The 13,694-nt window shown below is 37.6% G+C and overlaps 1 protein-coding gene across 5 annotated transcripts in view; it reads right to left on the reverse strand.

Annotated features, from left to right (window-relative positions):
- The window catches only part of ANKRD44 (ankyrin repeat domain 44), a 314,767-nt gene that overhangs the window by 94,134 nt on the left and 206,939 nt on the right, over positions 1-13,694 (reverse strand). For all 5 annotated transcript variants that reach the window (XM_010860893.1, XM_010860891.1, XM_010860892.1 and 2 more), the window contains 2 exons: positions 12,590-12,668; positions 2,318-2,432 (listed from right to left, as the gene is read on the reverse strand). In XM_010860893.1, the coding sequence (XP_010859195.1) occupies positions 2,318-2,432; positions 12,590-12,668 (194 nt within the window). The remainder of the gene's footprint in view (positions 1-2,317; positions 2,433-12,589; positions 12,669-13,694) is intronic.

The following is a 13,694-nucleotide window of genomic DNA, read 5'->3' on the forward strand; positions in this document are numbered from 1 at the left end:
TCCCCACACAACATACACACTCACTCTCACACACAAACACACACACAGTTGTTGCCTTAACGAACCACTGTTACTGAAGGAAGCATGTATTAACCCCAGATATGCTGGGGCAAAAGGAAGCATATGTGGCTCTTTGAGGCTGGGACAATGTTTCCCTGGCCAGTGTCCCCAGCACGGTCAGTAGAAGGAAAGGCTACTTGACCAACATCATTCCTAAGGCATTTTTGCCACATAGTTTGAGTTTGTACAAATTGAAGGTAAAATAATCTCAAGGAAATAGACTTTGTGCTTACTGAGTTAAATGTGGTTTTTCAGAAATTTTAAGTATTGAGCCCTGTTTATCTATAAAGTTCAAATTTTTAAAAAAAAACTCATTTTTCAGATAAGTTCAAATCTGAAACAATCACTGAAAATATGAACATATCACAGGGTGAAGATAGCTTGTGCCTAAACACTTTATTTCTGCTTAACTGACATTGAACATTTAAGATCTTTGGCTTTGGGTTGCAACTCTAGACTCTGGTAAACGCCTCCGAAATCCTAGAACACTGCTCTTTCCAGGAAACCGAGCTGCTGCTTTAGATTTGCAACCTCCCAGTCAAACAGGTCCTTTGACTTGAAGTGGATTCCTTTCTCTTCTGAGACAACCCATTGTTCTTGGCATTAATATCTGTCAGTGTCTCTCTACCCTTAGTCTTGTCCTTAGCTTGAGAGTTCATTTCTTCTCTGGACATTCACAAGAGTCTGCCAGGTGTTTCTAGTCTGGACCACTTCAAGTTTGTCTGGACTGCTATTAGAGTGATGTTTCTTACACACAAATGGGATCATTAGACACAACCTACCCTACACATAGTTATAATTCTTTAACAACTTCTGAATGCCTCAGAATGGTATCCAACTCCTCAGCAAGATGTTCGAGGTCCTCTGAAATGTGGTTCTTCCTGCCTTTCCACCTCATCTCTTTCCACTTCCCTAACATGCTAGATATTATCAAGCAATAATACATAATAACTTATAATAAATTAATAATTAGTTAATAATATAATAATTAATAGTTAGCCTTTACTGATAGCTTACTATGAGCCAGGCACTGTTCAAAGAGCTATTAAGTTGGATTATCTTGTTGAATACCTTAGCAGATGCATTTAGATAACTCACACACAGATCTTAACACATACCAAAGAGCTTTACTAGTGATTAAGTCCTTTAATCCTCATAACAAACCTATGGTAGATACTATTATTACTCCCATTTGCCAAATGAGGAAATCAATGGGCAGACAGGTTGAGCAACAAGCTCAAGGTCACATAGCTCACAAATAAGGCAGCTTGAACTGGAGCCCAGCTAGTGCCCACTAAAGGCTGGGTCTCCCACCGTGATATAATGCAGCCTTTGGCAGAGCATGGCACCATCACATGCTCTTCAGCCCACCAGGCCAACTTCCACCCCACTAGGCCACCCTCCCCATGGGAGCTGTATCTGCTCCTGCTTTCCTTCCTGCTTGGGAAGTCTGCTACTCTGCTCTATTCACGTAATTCCCATCCTTCAAAGTCTACCTAAAAATCACCTTCTCCTTAAAAAACTATGGCCACCTTTGAGCCTCTCTCCTTCCTGTCTATAACCTATGGCATATATTGTCTACACCGAATATTTTGCCATTAAAGTTCTGTTTCATTTTGAACTTTGCTAAATACGATTTTGCATGGTTCTTTGTCTTAAGTGGGTTTTGGGCCTCCAACAAAATTATGAGCTCCTGGAAGGTACCAATCAGGTAACGTATATCTGAAATTTCCCACAGCACCCAACATTGCAATGGATTCATATAGATGCTTCACATATTCTTGTTAAATTGAAGTACAAAATGAAGTCAGGTCCCTCTTCCCTATGTGGCAGATTTACTCAATTATACAGTATAACCATATCATTAAACATGGGTTATTAACATATGCAAAACGGTACTCTGAATAAAATCTGAGTTTGCCCAATTATGTTTTATTTTTCCTGCTTAACTAACACTGTTCATTGGAAAAAACAGAAGAATATTTAAAAACGGAGATTTAGGAATAACATTCAAGTTCCCTTAATTAAAACCACTGAAATAGGCCTCTTTTTGATATAGCTGAAAAATAAAATTGGTTCTTCCTTGCAACTGTCATTAAAAATCACTTAATTTAGTTCTAATTTAATTTGTGTTTAGCATAATGTTGCAGATCTACCTTAATTTGGACAAATAGGATCTATCCACAGCACGGCAGAACCCCTTTGGCAGTACTCCCACATGTGGCAATTAATCCACTGTATTTTTGCTGTAACCTACTTGGCTGTGTCAGCTCCACTGGTTATTAAGGTGTTAATCAAAAGCTCATGACCGTATCTTGCAGCCACATGAAGAGGAGTGTTCCCATCCTTATCCACACAGTCAATTTCACCTCCTGAAAGAGACATTTTAATACAGAATAACGTAAGGATTCATGTTGACTCAGATAATATACTCACAGTGACCAAATGTTGATTTCATTTCTATTCTGTGCATCTCTGCTCTCAAGAACAAGAATGCTTTTTAAGGGAACAAGTTACCATCTGAAGTTGTAGTATTATTAAATCTGCATGGAAGGAAGTCTATTAGAAATGCTTTTTAAAAACCTTTCCACATTGTCTTATTTAAGAATCTAAAATCTTACAACTAGATTCCCTCTCTAAATAAACAATGTAACCAAATGCCACAAGATGTATCTCTGAAGACATATTCAATTTTAATTTTACTTGCCGAACTAAAGACCTATATAAACCTTATGTTACAGCATAAGAACCAAAGGAATAGAGTTCAAGAAAAGATGTATGTAGTTTGATTATCTAGTTTAAAATATGATGAGTAAAATGAGTAAAAGCATAAACTATAAACTGAAAGTATCCATATTTATCAAAACTATCACATTAATTACCTACAGTTCTTTTAATAATAGTTCCATTTTATTTTATTGTATATTGCCTCCTTTTCCCCAAATTCTTATTTTACTATGTCTCTTTCTTTCTCTCCCCTTTTCATATATGTGAAAAGATATATAATATATAATAAATGAAATACAATTAGTCCATTAATTTATTTGAAGAACCATTTAGAAATAAGTTAAGACATCATGGATTTCACCTCTAAGAACAGTCTCCCGTATAACTACAATACCATCATACCCAAGAAATTTAACAGATACCATAATTTTGTGTAATAGACAGTGTGTATTCTAATTGTCCCTGAAAATGTGCTTTATAATTGTTTTTTTTTTAAATCCAGGGTTCAATCAGAGAGTCTGACAGCATTTAGTTGTCATGTCTCTTTAGATTCTTATCATTTGGAAAATCTTCCTGCCTTCTATGTAGGTATCTCTCAAGTTACTGATATTTTTGGAGACTAAGCCAGGAGTCATATATGATATAGTGCATTCTGGAATTGTCTGGTTATTTCCTCATTCTTAGATTCAGGCTAAATATTTTGGCAAGAATATCCCAAAGTTGAAATGCACTTCCCATCCCATCTCCACAGCACACACATAAGATCAAGCCAGTCCGTCACTGGATGATACGAGTGTTGATTACTTACAATGGGTACAGACCATCAGTTCGGGAAGATGAAACAGTTCTGCAAATGGATAGTGGTTATGGCTGCACAACTATGTGAATGTACTTAATGCCACAGTACCATATGCTTAAAAATAGTTTAAATGGTAAATTTAATGTTAAATGTATTTTACCACAATTTTAAAAAGAGGCTTGATTACTTGGCTAAGGTGATGCCTTCCCGCACTCTGCACTACAAAATGCCTTTTCCCTTTTTACAATTAGCAAAGAATTTGTGGGTGATACTTCCAAATTGTGCAAATATCCACTTTCCCAACAAAGTTTCCCACAATGATTTCAGCATAAACAGGGAGCACTCTGTTCAAAAGTTATCTGCATTCTTCATTCTGTGTGCTTATATTATCAATTTGATACACAGCCTCATTTGATTGTGGGCTTCCCAGGTGGCGCTAGTGGTAAAGACACTGTTTGTCTATGCAGGAGACATAAGAAACGTGGGTTTAATCCCTGGGTCGGGAAGATCCCCTGGAGAAGGGCATGGCAATCCACTCCAGTATTCTTGCCTGGAGAATCCCATGGACAGAGAGGTTGGGCAGGCTAAAGTTCATAGTATTACAGAGTTGGACATGACTGAAGTGACTTAGCACTCATTTGATTTTGCCTTCAAATATTTTACTGGCTTTAACTTTATTTAATACATTAAAACATGTGTTTCAAAAGTCTATACTTTAAAAAAGCCTCATTTCTATCCCTTCCACTTCACCCTCAACCACATTCTATAGTAATTAATCATTTTCACTAGTTTTTGTTTATGCTGTGTTTCTCTTTGTAAAAAATAAACAGATTCTTTTATGCCATGCCTTTTTCCCCCCTCACTTAACAATGTACCCTGCAATTCATTCCTAGAGATCACTTCTTTGGATATCTTTCTCATTTTTGTATGACTGGTTTTTCATTGCATAGATGTATTAGTTAAGTAAACCAGTCTGGTATAGATGAATATTTAGGCAGTAAAAATAATTTTGCTATTATTAGGAATGCTGCAGTGAATACCTTCATGCAAATATTGTTTTGTATTTGTTGAGTGTATCTTCAGAACAAATTATTAGAAAGGGGATTTCTAGGTCAAAGAAATGAGTATATGGTTTTATTAGATTTTGCCACATATCATTCTCTAGGTGCTGTACAACTTTGAACTCATGTGAGCAATGTGTAAGAGTTTCTTTTTCTTCAGTCTTGCCAAGCTTTTGAATATATTCCATGTAATGAGTGAAAACTGGTTTCTCACATTGTAGTCTTTATTTACATTTCTCTTGTTAAGGAAGTCGAGAATCTTTTCATATATTAAAGGGCCATTTGTTTATCTTTTTCTATGAACCATTTGTTCATGACTTTTGCCCATTTTTCTAAGTGTGTGTGTGTGTGTGTGTGTGTGTGTATGATCTTTTTATTCCTTAATTTTTAAAGGTTCTTAAAAGAGTTGGGAGATTACCCACTTAGCAGTAATTCAATTCAGTTCAGTTCAGCTACTCAGTCGTGTCCGACTCTTTGCGACCCCATGAATCACAGCACGCCAGGCTTGTTACAAATATTTTTGTCCTAGATTTTCTTTGTCTTTGGTGGTTTACCCTGAAGAAATTTGTTTTATAATTTCTTTTACTGTATTTAGATTTTGCATTGTGGTTTTAAAAGTTTTCCCCACATCCTAGCAATATAGAAACTGACACATGTGAAAATATTTGCTATATGCATTACTGATAATTGAGTAAACTTTCAAGTATTTTAAGAGCCTCTGAAAATCAAGGAATAAGGAGGAATTAAGGAGAGGGAGGAATGGGGAGTGACTGCTAAATAGGATGAGGTTCTTGGGGGCAGATGATGAGAATGTTCTGGAATTAGATAATGGCGATGATTGTAAAGCCATATGAAGATACTGAAATCCACTGAATTGCACACTTTACAATGATGAGCTTTTACAGTATGTAAAATTTATAACCCAATCATACAGGAAGGGCCTGAAGAAAGCTAAAGGAAAAGGGGAGGGAGTAAAGGACAGGGAGCACACCAAGGAGAAAAAACACCGTGTGTACTCTTGCTTATGGAAGACCATGTGCATTTCTGCTTTTAATAAAAGAAAGTACCTAAGATATTGGGGCACCAAATATAAATTAGTCTAAGATTTTATTTCCTGTCTTGCTCATAAACAAATCTCTGCATCATTGTGGAAAGCAATTAAGTTATTGAATTATCAGTTCATGCTCTTAGATATCAGGTGTTTTAGAGTAGGTCAAATCTTCAGCTTTACCTCATTATCAATTATATTGAACTAAACTAAGCTGATGTTTTAAAACTAAAATATATCATTTTAAGATACTAATACTATAATGTTTGGTTTGTGTATCTAAACTACACATACACATTTATACATTCCAGAATAAGAAATACAAAATCCTGAGAAATGTAAATATTGTATAAATGGCTTAGATCTAAAAAGATATTAAACATTTACTTTAAATAATATTACTGAGAAAGTAATTTTCTCATTGTAGAAAATTTAGAAGATGCTATAAAATACAAAAAATAAAACAGAAGTCATCTATAAATTCACTGATTATTTTGAGGTAATCAGTATTAATATTCTGGATTTTTCCTTTCAGTTGTTTGTGTGTATGTGTATTTGTGTGTGAAGACATTTCCCATGGTTAAGATCATAGAATACAAAGAGTTTTGCATCCCGACTTCCCCCTTAATATTACATCACAAACACTTCCCATGTCATTAATTCGTTTCATTAAAATAACTGCAAATCTCCATGATATCAGTATTTAGAGAATTTACTTAGAAAGGCCCCAATTACAAGGCATTTAGGCTATGCCCAATTTTGCCTCTAGGAAAAACACAGGAATGAACATAACTATACATAACTTTATCCACATTTCAGATGATCTCCTCCAGCAGCATTTTCAGAAGTAGTACTACTGGATTGGAAGTATGAGTATTTTTCAGGCTCTTGATGGACACTGGGCAATTGCTTCTGAGAAAGTCTGTGCCCATTTGTACTCCCGTTACCAGTATATTTGAGAACCAAAAAGAAGCCGTTGACAGTCTTTTCAGATCTAAGGAAAGAACATTAACTTCTAGGCCACAACACTCTCTCTTATGATACGACTGTTATAAAATCTTCACAATAATAGCTGCATGGCCCTTCACTCTAATGAATCCTACTATGACCACCAACCCCCTAAGATTTATTCCCAACAAACAATATTCTCTCTTGTCAGGTGTGTTGGTAAACCAGAGTCAATAAATGAGATTCTCTCCTAACAGTGAAATAATTACAAATATGTGTGGCCTTTGTAGAAGGGGAAGATGTTTAAAAGAACTCCAATGAGTACATGCGTTTATATAGGATTTAAGATGTTTCACTCCACAGCCAAGACTTCAGCATGTGCCAATAAATGTACACATTTGGATTTTTCAACTTAACAGCTATTTATAAAATGGTAATCCCTTTTTGACTTTGTGACAGAGAAATATAAATGGCAGCTTGAACACAAATGCTGATCTTTCCTCATATCTTTGTTTCTGCAGCAAAGTATTGATTTTTAAAACCAGTTGCTCAAATATATAGACTATTATCATTTTCATAAAAGTAATTACATATCTTCATATCTACATTCTTAAATACACGTAAAAAATCTGGACGTTTCATCAAATTGTCAATAGAAATTATTGGGTGGGATTAAGGAGACACATTGATGGGGATCTCTTTAACAATTTAATTTTATTCTATAGTGAGCATGTATTCATTTTATTGGAGAAGGAAATGGAAACCCACTTCAGTTTTCTTGCCTGGAGAATTTCATGGACAAAGGAGCCTGGCAGGCAACAATCAAGAAAAATAATAAAACAAAATTAGTTACTGCAAACTTTTCAGTTCAGTCACTCAGTCGTGTCAGACTCTCTGCGACCCCATGAACTGCAGCACTCCAGTCTTCCCTGTCCATCACCAACTCCCAGAGCTTGTTCAAACCCATGTCCATCAAGTCGGTGATGCCATCCAACTATCTCATTCTCTGTCGTCCCCTTCTCCTCCTGCCTTCAGTCTTTCCCAGCATCAGGGCCTTTTCCAATGAGTTCTTCAAATCAGGTAGATGAAGTACTGGAGCTTCAGCATCAGTCCTTCCAATGATCATTCAGGGTTGATTTCCTTTAGGATTGACGGGTTTGATCTCTACTGCAAACTTTTAGGGACTCAAGAAATAGCTCACAATAATTTAAATTTAGAAGCATCCAATTTAGATCATTTTTATGCCTTGGGGACAGGCAGCCACTTGGTCTCCATGGATACCTCAGAGTAATCCAGGATACAGGTACCCATGTGAGAGCTGCCCACAGTGGTCAGCCTAAAAGGTCCACCCACGGAGCTGATCAAAGAGGGGAACCTCAAAGAAATCTTTGTCCTGGACAAACACTACATTGCTCATGTTCTGAACCAAGTGTTAGGGGCTCCATGTTTATCAGCCTCAAATATTCCAAAAATAAGATAGGAAAAGAGAAGAGTGAAAAATACTGGAAAGGATGATCTAGGGGATTTGAGCTGATGAAGTTTCTTTGTTGTCACTATAATTTCATGAGTTAGTTTAAAACTGTAAAAATATGGGTAATTATCTTAAATTGTCCTTTAAAATGTACTTCTGGAAAACATCATAATTTAGTAGAAAATAGACTACTTGTTATTCAGAAATATGTTTAGGACCTCTAGATGAATTAATTTCTATTTTATGGTCACTCCCAAAGCTTTCCATTTTCATTTGAAAATCTTTAACAGTTGCTTGGAATTCAAATATCTTTACTCTTTATTTGAAAGTTGCAAGTTAATGTTGGTAAACCAGCATTGATAATTAGTGAGGAAAATAAACATTTGTGAGTTTAGACATAGGCAGAGCATATAGGAAGAGATGATTTATGCAGCATTATCCAGGCATTCATCTGAAATTAGCTTTTCATTGCACAAATAAGAATAGTCATCTTATTAAGTTGCCTTGGAAGGGCTATGAGCCCAAATATCAAAAATCTCACAATGAATCATCCTAACCTATCCCTTGGCTCTTCCTTTTCAAACTCTATTTATTTTTAAAGCTTCTATGAAAAAAAAAAAAGCATCATTTTGAACTTTCGTAACCTGCTGAGCAGCATCTAAGGCAGCTGCTTGTGCAAGTGGCTGGATCAAATGCCTTCTGATACCAGATTATGTCTTCATTTAATTCTTTCCCTCTCTGGTTCTGACAACACAGCTTCAGATAACAAACAATGCGACTGAACAGCAGAGGCACTCTTTGTTTATTCACTTAAAAAAGAGTTTTTAAAAACGATCACCTTACCAAAACTGAATGATTGGGGGCGGGGGGAAGGTATTATAAAGAACTAATAGCCCTGACTAGAGAGCAGTCAGAGAAGCAGAGAAATGCTGCAAAAAGCCCAGATTATCAGAACAATTTAACAAAACAAACACCAAGCATGTCCCTCAGCAGGTCTCAGGACCAAGTGATGTCCCCATGGGGGATGGGCATTCAGGGTCCTGCCATGTAGGGATCCACTCTGGAGGATGGACACCAGGTCCTGGGAGTGTGAGTCTCTGGACCTTTCCCAAAAGGAAACCAACAAACAGGAGGAAAGGAAAGAGCTTCCTATTCTTGTCCCTAAGGGCATGTTTTAAAAAATGTCAAATGGGATGGTATGGGGAGGGAGGAGGGAGGAGGGTTCAGGATGAGGAACACATGTATACCTGTGGCGGATTCATTTTGATAGTTGGCAAAACTAAATCAATTATGTAAAGTTTAAAAATAAAATAAAATTAAAAGAAAAAAAATGTCAAATGGAAGAACTCACAGTTCTCACATGTGTAACGAATGCAAAGAATTGTTGGCTGAGAGAAGAGAATGCCAAATTATCCTTTTACAGGGATGCTGCTGCTGCTGCTGCTGCTGCTAAGTCACTTCAGTCGTGTCCGACTCTGTGAGACCCCATATGCGGCAGCCCACCAGGTTCCCCCATCCCTGGGATTCTCCAGGCAAGAACACTGGAGTGGGTTGCCATTTCCTTCTCCAATGCACAAAAGTGAAAATTGAAAGTGAAGTCGCTCAGTCGTGTCCAACTCTTCACAACCCCATGGAGTGCAGCCTACCAGGCTCCTCAATCCATGGGATTTTCCAGGCAAGAGTACTGGAGTGGGGTGCCATTTCCTTCTCCAAGGCATGAAAGTGAAAAGTGAAAGTGAAGTCGCTCAGTTGTGTCTGACTCTTAGCGACCCCATGGACTGCAGCCCACCAGGCTCCTCCGTCCATGGGATTTTCCAGGCAAGAGTACTGGAGTGGTGCCATTTTACAGGGATGACTCTATGCCAAATACAAGCAACTCTTAAACAGAATTCAAGTTTTAAAAAAATTTTTAACATGTCATTGTTCATCCAGATAACACATTTGTAAGTGAGTGTTTGAGAGTTCAGTCTCCAGTGTTAGTCTTCCTGAGTTCTAATCTCTGTTCCTCAACATATGTGCCAGGTATCCCAACAGAAGTGACAACCTCTCTGCCTCAGTTTCTCCATGTTTGAAATGGAGATGATAACAGGACCTCTTTCTCATGGGGTGGTTGGAAGGATTTATGTGGAGTGCTTAGTCAAGTGCCTGGCACAATGTGAAGAACACCCAACCATTATCATTATATATAATAAGTTATATACTATAGCCACTATATTTTCAGTATTTTAGGACCCTGGACTCCACTCAACTCACAAAGCAAGATGCCAGGCCAGCCAAGAATAGGCTCTGAGACAAGCTCCTTGATCATAGAGGACAAGACATAGGGTACTTTTTCAGGTCTCATTCCCATTCAAAAGTCTAGCAAGAATTCTAGTAGAGAGGGCATGGAAATTTAAGTTCACAGGGATGGTTTGTGAAAAGATCAAAGCAGCCAGCGGGCCCCCAAGACTGCTTTAAGCACACTAGCATGACACAGTTCTGGCCCACAGAGATGGACCTGTAGGAATGCAGTGCTTCAAGGTGAAAAGCTGCTCCTTCTCTGGTCTGGTCGCTAGTGCTTGAAATTGCTTCAACAGGGAACAATGCTTTTTAATGCCATCAAGCTAAAGCCCAGTGATTATATTCACATTAAAATTTTCAAATTGGATACCAAATAGCTCCCTGGTTTTGTTTATTTTTAAGGCAGTGGACACTGTTTCTGAAAAACGATTGAGAAATATAGTGGGATGAGTCGTTGCTGTTTAGTTGCTAAAGTTGCTAAGTGAAAGTGAAGTCGCTCCGTCGTGTCTGACTCTTCGTGACCCCATGGACTGTAGCCTACCAGGCTCCTCCATCCACGGGATTTTCCAGGCAAAAGTACTGGAGTGGGGTGCCATTTCCTTCTCCAGGGGATCTTTCCAACCCTGGGATCGAACCCAGGTCTCCCGCATTGCAGGTAGACACTTTACCATCAAAGCCACCAGGGAAGCCCTAAAGTTGCTAAGTCGTGTCCAACTCTTTCGCGACCCCATGGACTGACTGTAGCCTGCCAGGCTCTTATGTCCATGCAATTTCCCATGCAAGAATACTGAAGTGGCCCACCATTTCCTTCTACAAGAGTGGGATGAGGAAAGTGTGCAAAGGAGAGATGCCAGGGTCCCTCCCCACCTCCCTTGATTTCAAGAGAAACAAAACAATTAAAGTGGTTTTTCAGTAAAGTGAATGTCAAAGGCATACCACACATTTCAAACTAGAATTAATACATGTTGTACAGTTAATTTCCAATTACCTGCATTTGCTCACTGGAAATTTGCTGGGATTGCTTTTCTTCTATAGTTTCACTGAAGTGCTTATAAATTTCCTGTGCTTTGCTGCAGATATTTTGCTTCCTCAGCATAATTTCTCTGCATAGTGTCAAATGACTTCAGTACCTAGGACATACCTTGTGCATGCTAAGTCACTTCAGTCATGTCTGACTCTTCGAGACCCTGTGGACTGTAGCCCGCCAGGTTCCTTTGTCCATGGGGATTCTCCAGGCAAGAATACTGGAGTCGGTTGTCGTGTCCTCCTTCAGGGGATCTTCCTGATAATACCACTAATGCTTCAAGTGTATGTCATCCAATATTCTTACAGATGGCAGGAAGATAAGTCTAAAAAACTGACTAATGTCTGAGTTTTGAGATCTAGAAATGTGGGTCAACTAAAGATAGTTTAGGAACTGCTGAGTTTATGTGAAATGTTGGCAAATATCTGAACTAAACCTGTTTGGGGTTTTTTCCACATGTCTTCAAGATTAGCTAAGATAACAGAAGTTGTGCTAGCAAGGTCAGTGCACTCCCAGATTCTGGCCATTACCCTCTAATAGTAACATGAACCTTGATGCAAAGTGACACTCCCTAGTATTTTGGCTGCAGAGACAACCCAGTGGTTCAAGCACATCTTTATTGTAAGTCTGGAATATTACTAGATTCTCTGACTTTCCAAGGTCTCAATCAAGCCTGTGATTTTATCATCCTTTATATCATGCTTTATATATCATGCATCCTTTATACCTGCTTTTCTGCTGAGTCATCTCATTTTTCTTACCTTTGCCCAAGTAGCTTAGTGAGTTTTAACTTACTAAACTATGGTGGGTTTGAAAATTTTAAAATAATTCAGCTTTGCTGCTAGAAAATGCTTGATACTTATTTTTACTAGTTTCTGAGTAAAACATGCAGGCTCTTAAGCCTATATATAATTTCCAGTTTCAAAACTCACATGTTCTTTGACTAGGAATTGACTATGAAACTCATGGTTCTATGTCCTTATTCCTAACCTGGGTGGTGATGACCTGTCTGATAAGGAGCTTTTAGCCAAGTTCATCAAAGGATAGTATAAACCCAAGCTTAATAAATACTAACAGAGCATTGTATTTCATATTCAAATAACTGACAGCCAAACTCAAGTCACACCAAGAAACTGTTTCAGTGACAACACTGTAGCAGAATCTCTCTTACCATTCTGAATGAGGGTTTGTGACCGTGTGAACCTTCCGTGGACAGCTGTCATGTGCAGTGGACTTTTACCATCTTTACTCTAAAAATTGAGAGAGAGAGAGGGAAAAAAACAAAGGGCAAGTAACATCAATCTGAAACATTCCACAGTTTCCAATAGAGTGTATATGATATTGCAGGTTTTTATCTAACATCACATTTTTTTAAAAAAAATTAAGTAGAGTTCATTTACAGTGTTGTGTTAGTTTTAGGTATTCAGCAAAGTGATTCAGTATACGTATATATGTTCTTTTTCAGATTCATTTCCATTATATGTTGTTATAAGATATTGAATATAGTTCTCTATGCTATATGATGCTAAGTCACTTCAGTTGTGTCTGACTTTGTGCGACCCCATAGACAGAAGCCCACCAGGCTTCCCTGTCCCTGGGATTCTCCAGGCAAAAACACTGGAGTGGGTTGCCATTTCCTTCTCCAATGCATGAAAGTGGAAAGTGAAAGTGAAGCCGCTCAGTCGTGTCCAACTCTTAGCGACCCCATGGACTGCAGCCTACCAGGCTCCTCCGTCCATGGGATTTTCCAGGCAAGAGTACTGGAGTGGGGTGCCATTGCCTTAGATTCTTATTGTTTACATTATATAACATCACATTTTAAAGAAGCTTAGAGAAATGGAAATTATTCTAGAGAAGAATTGCAGAATTTTTAGTTACACTGACAATTCTTAAACTACCCTGGTTTAAACTGAGGAAATCACCCAAAATGTTTTTTCATCTCCTGTGATCTACTAATAAAAGTTTCCTCCAAGGAGTTTTTTTTTTCCAACTTTAAAAAAATTTAAGTATAATTAATATACAATGTTGTGTTAGTTTCCAGTGTTCATCAAAGTGATTCAGTTATAAATATATATACATATGTATTTTTCATATCTTTTCCACTATAGTTTATTATAGTGTTTTTTCAACTTTTGTCTGTAGTAAATTAAGAAAAGACAAATGATGTATTAACTTGTTTGGTCCTCTTTGGCCTAAAGATGACTAAACTGCTATAAATCATTGCAATTTTCAAAACTGACCTGAAATCCTCCACCATTACCTACATTTTAATTCCA

Source organism: Bison bison, unplaced genomic scaffold (assembly GCF_000754665.1).
Source record: "Bison bison bison isolate TAMUID 2011002044 unplaced genomic scaffold, Bison_UMD1.0 scf7180017864471, whole genome shotgun sequence".
NCBI lineage: Eukaryota > Metazoa > Chordata > Mammalia > Artiodactyla > Bovidae > Bison > Bison bison.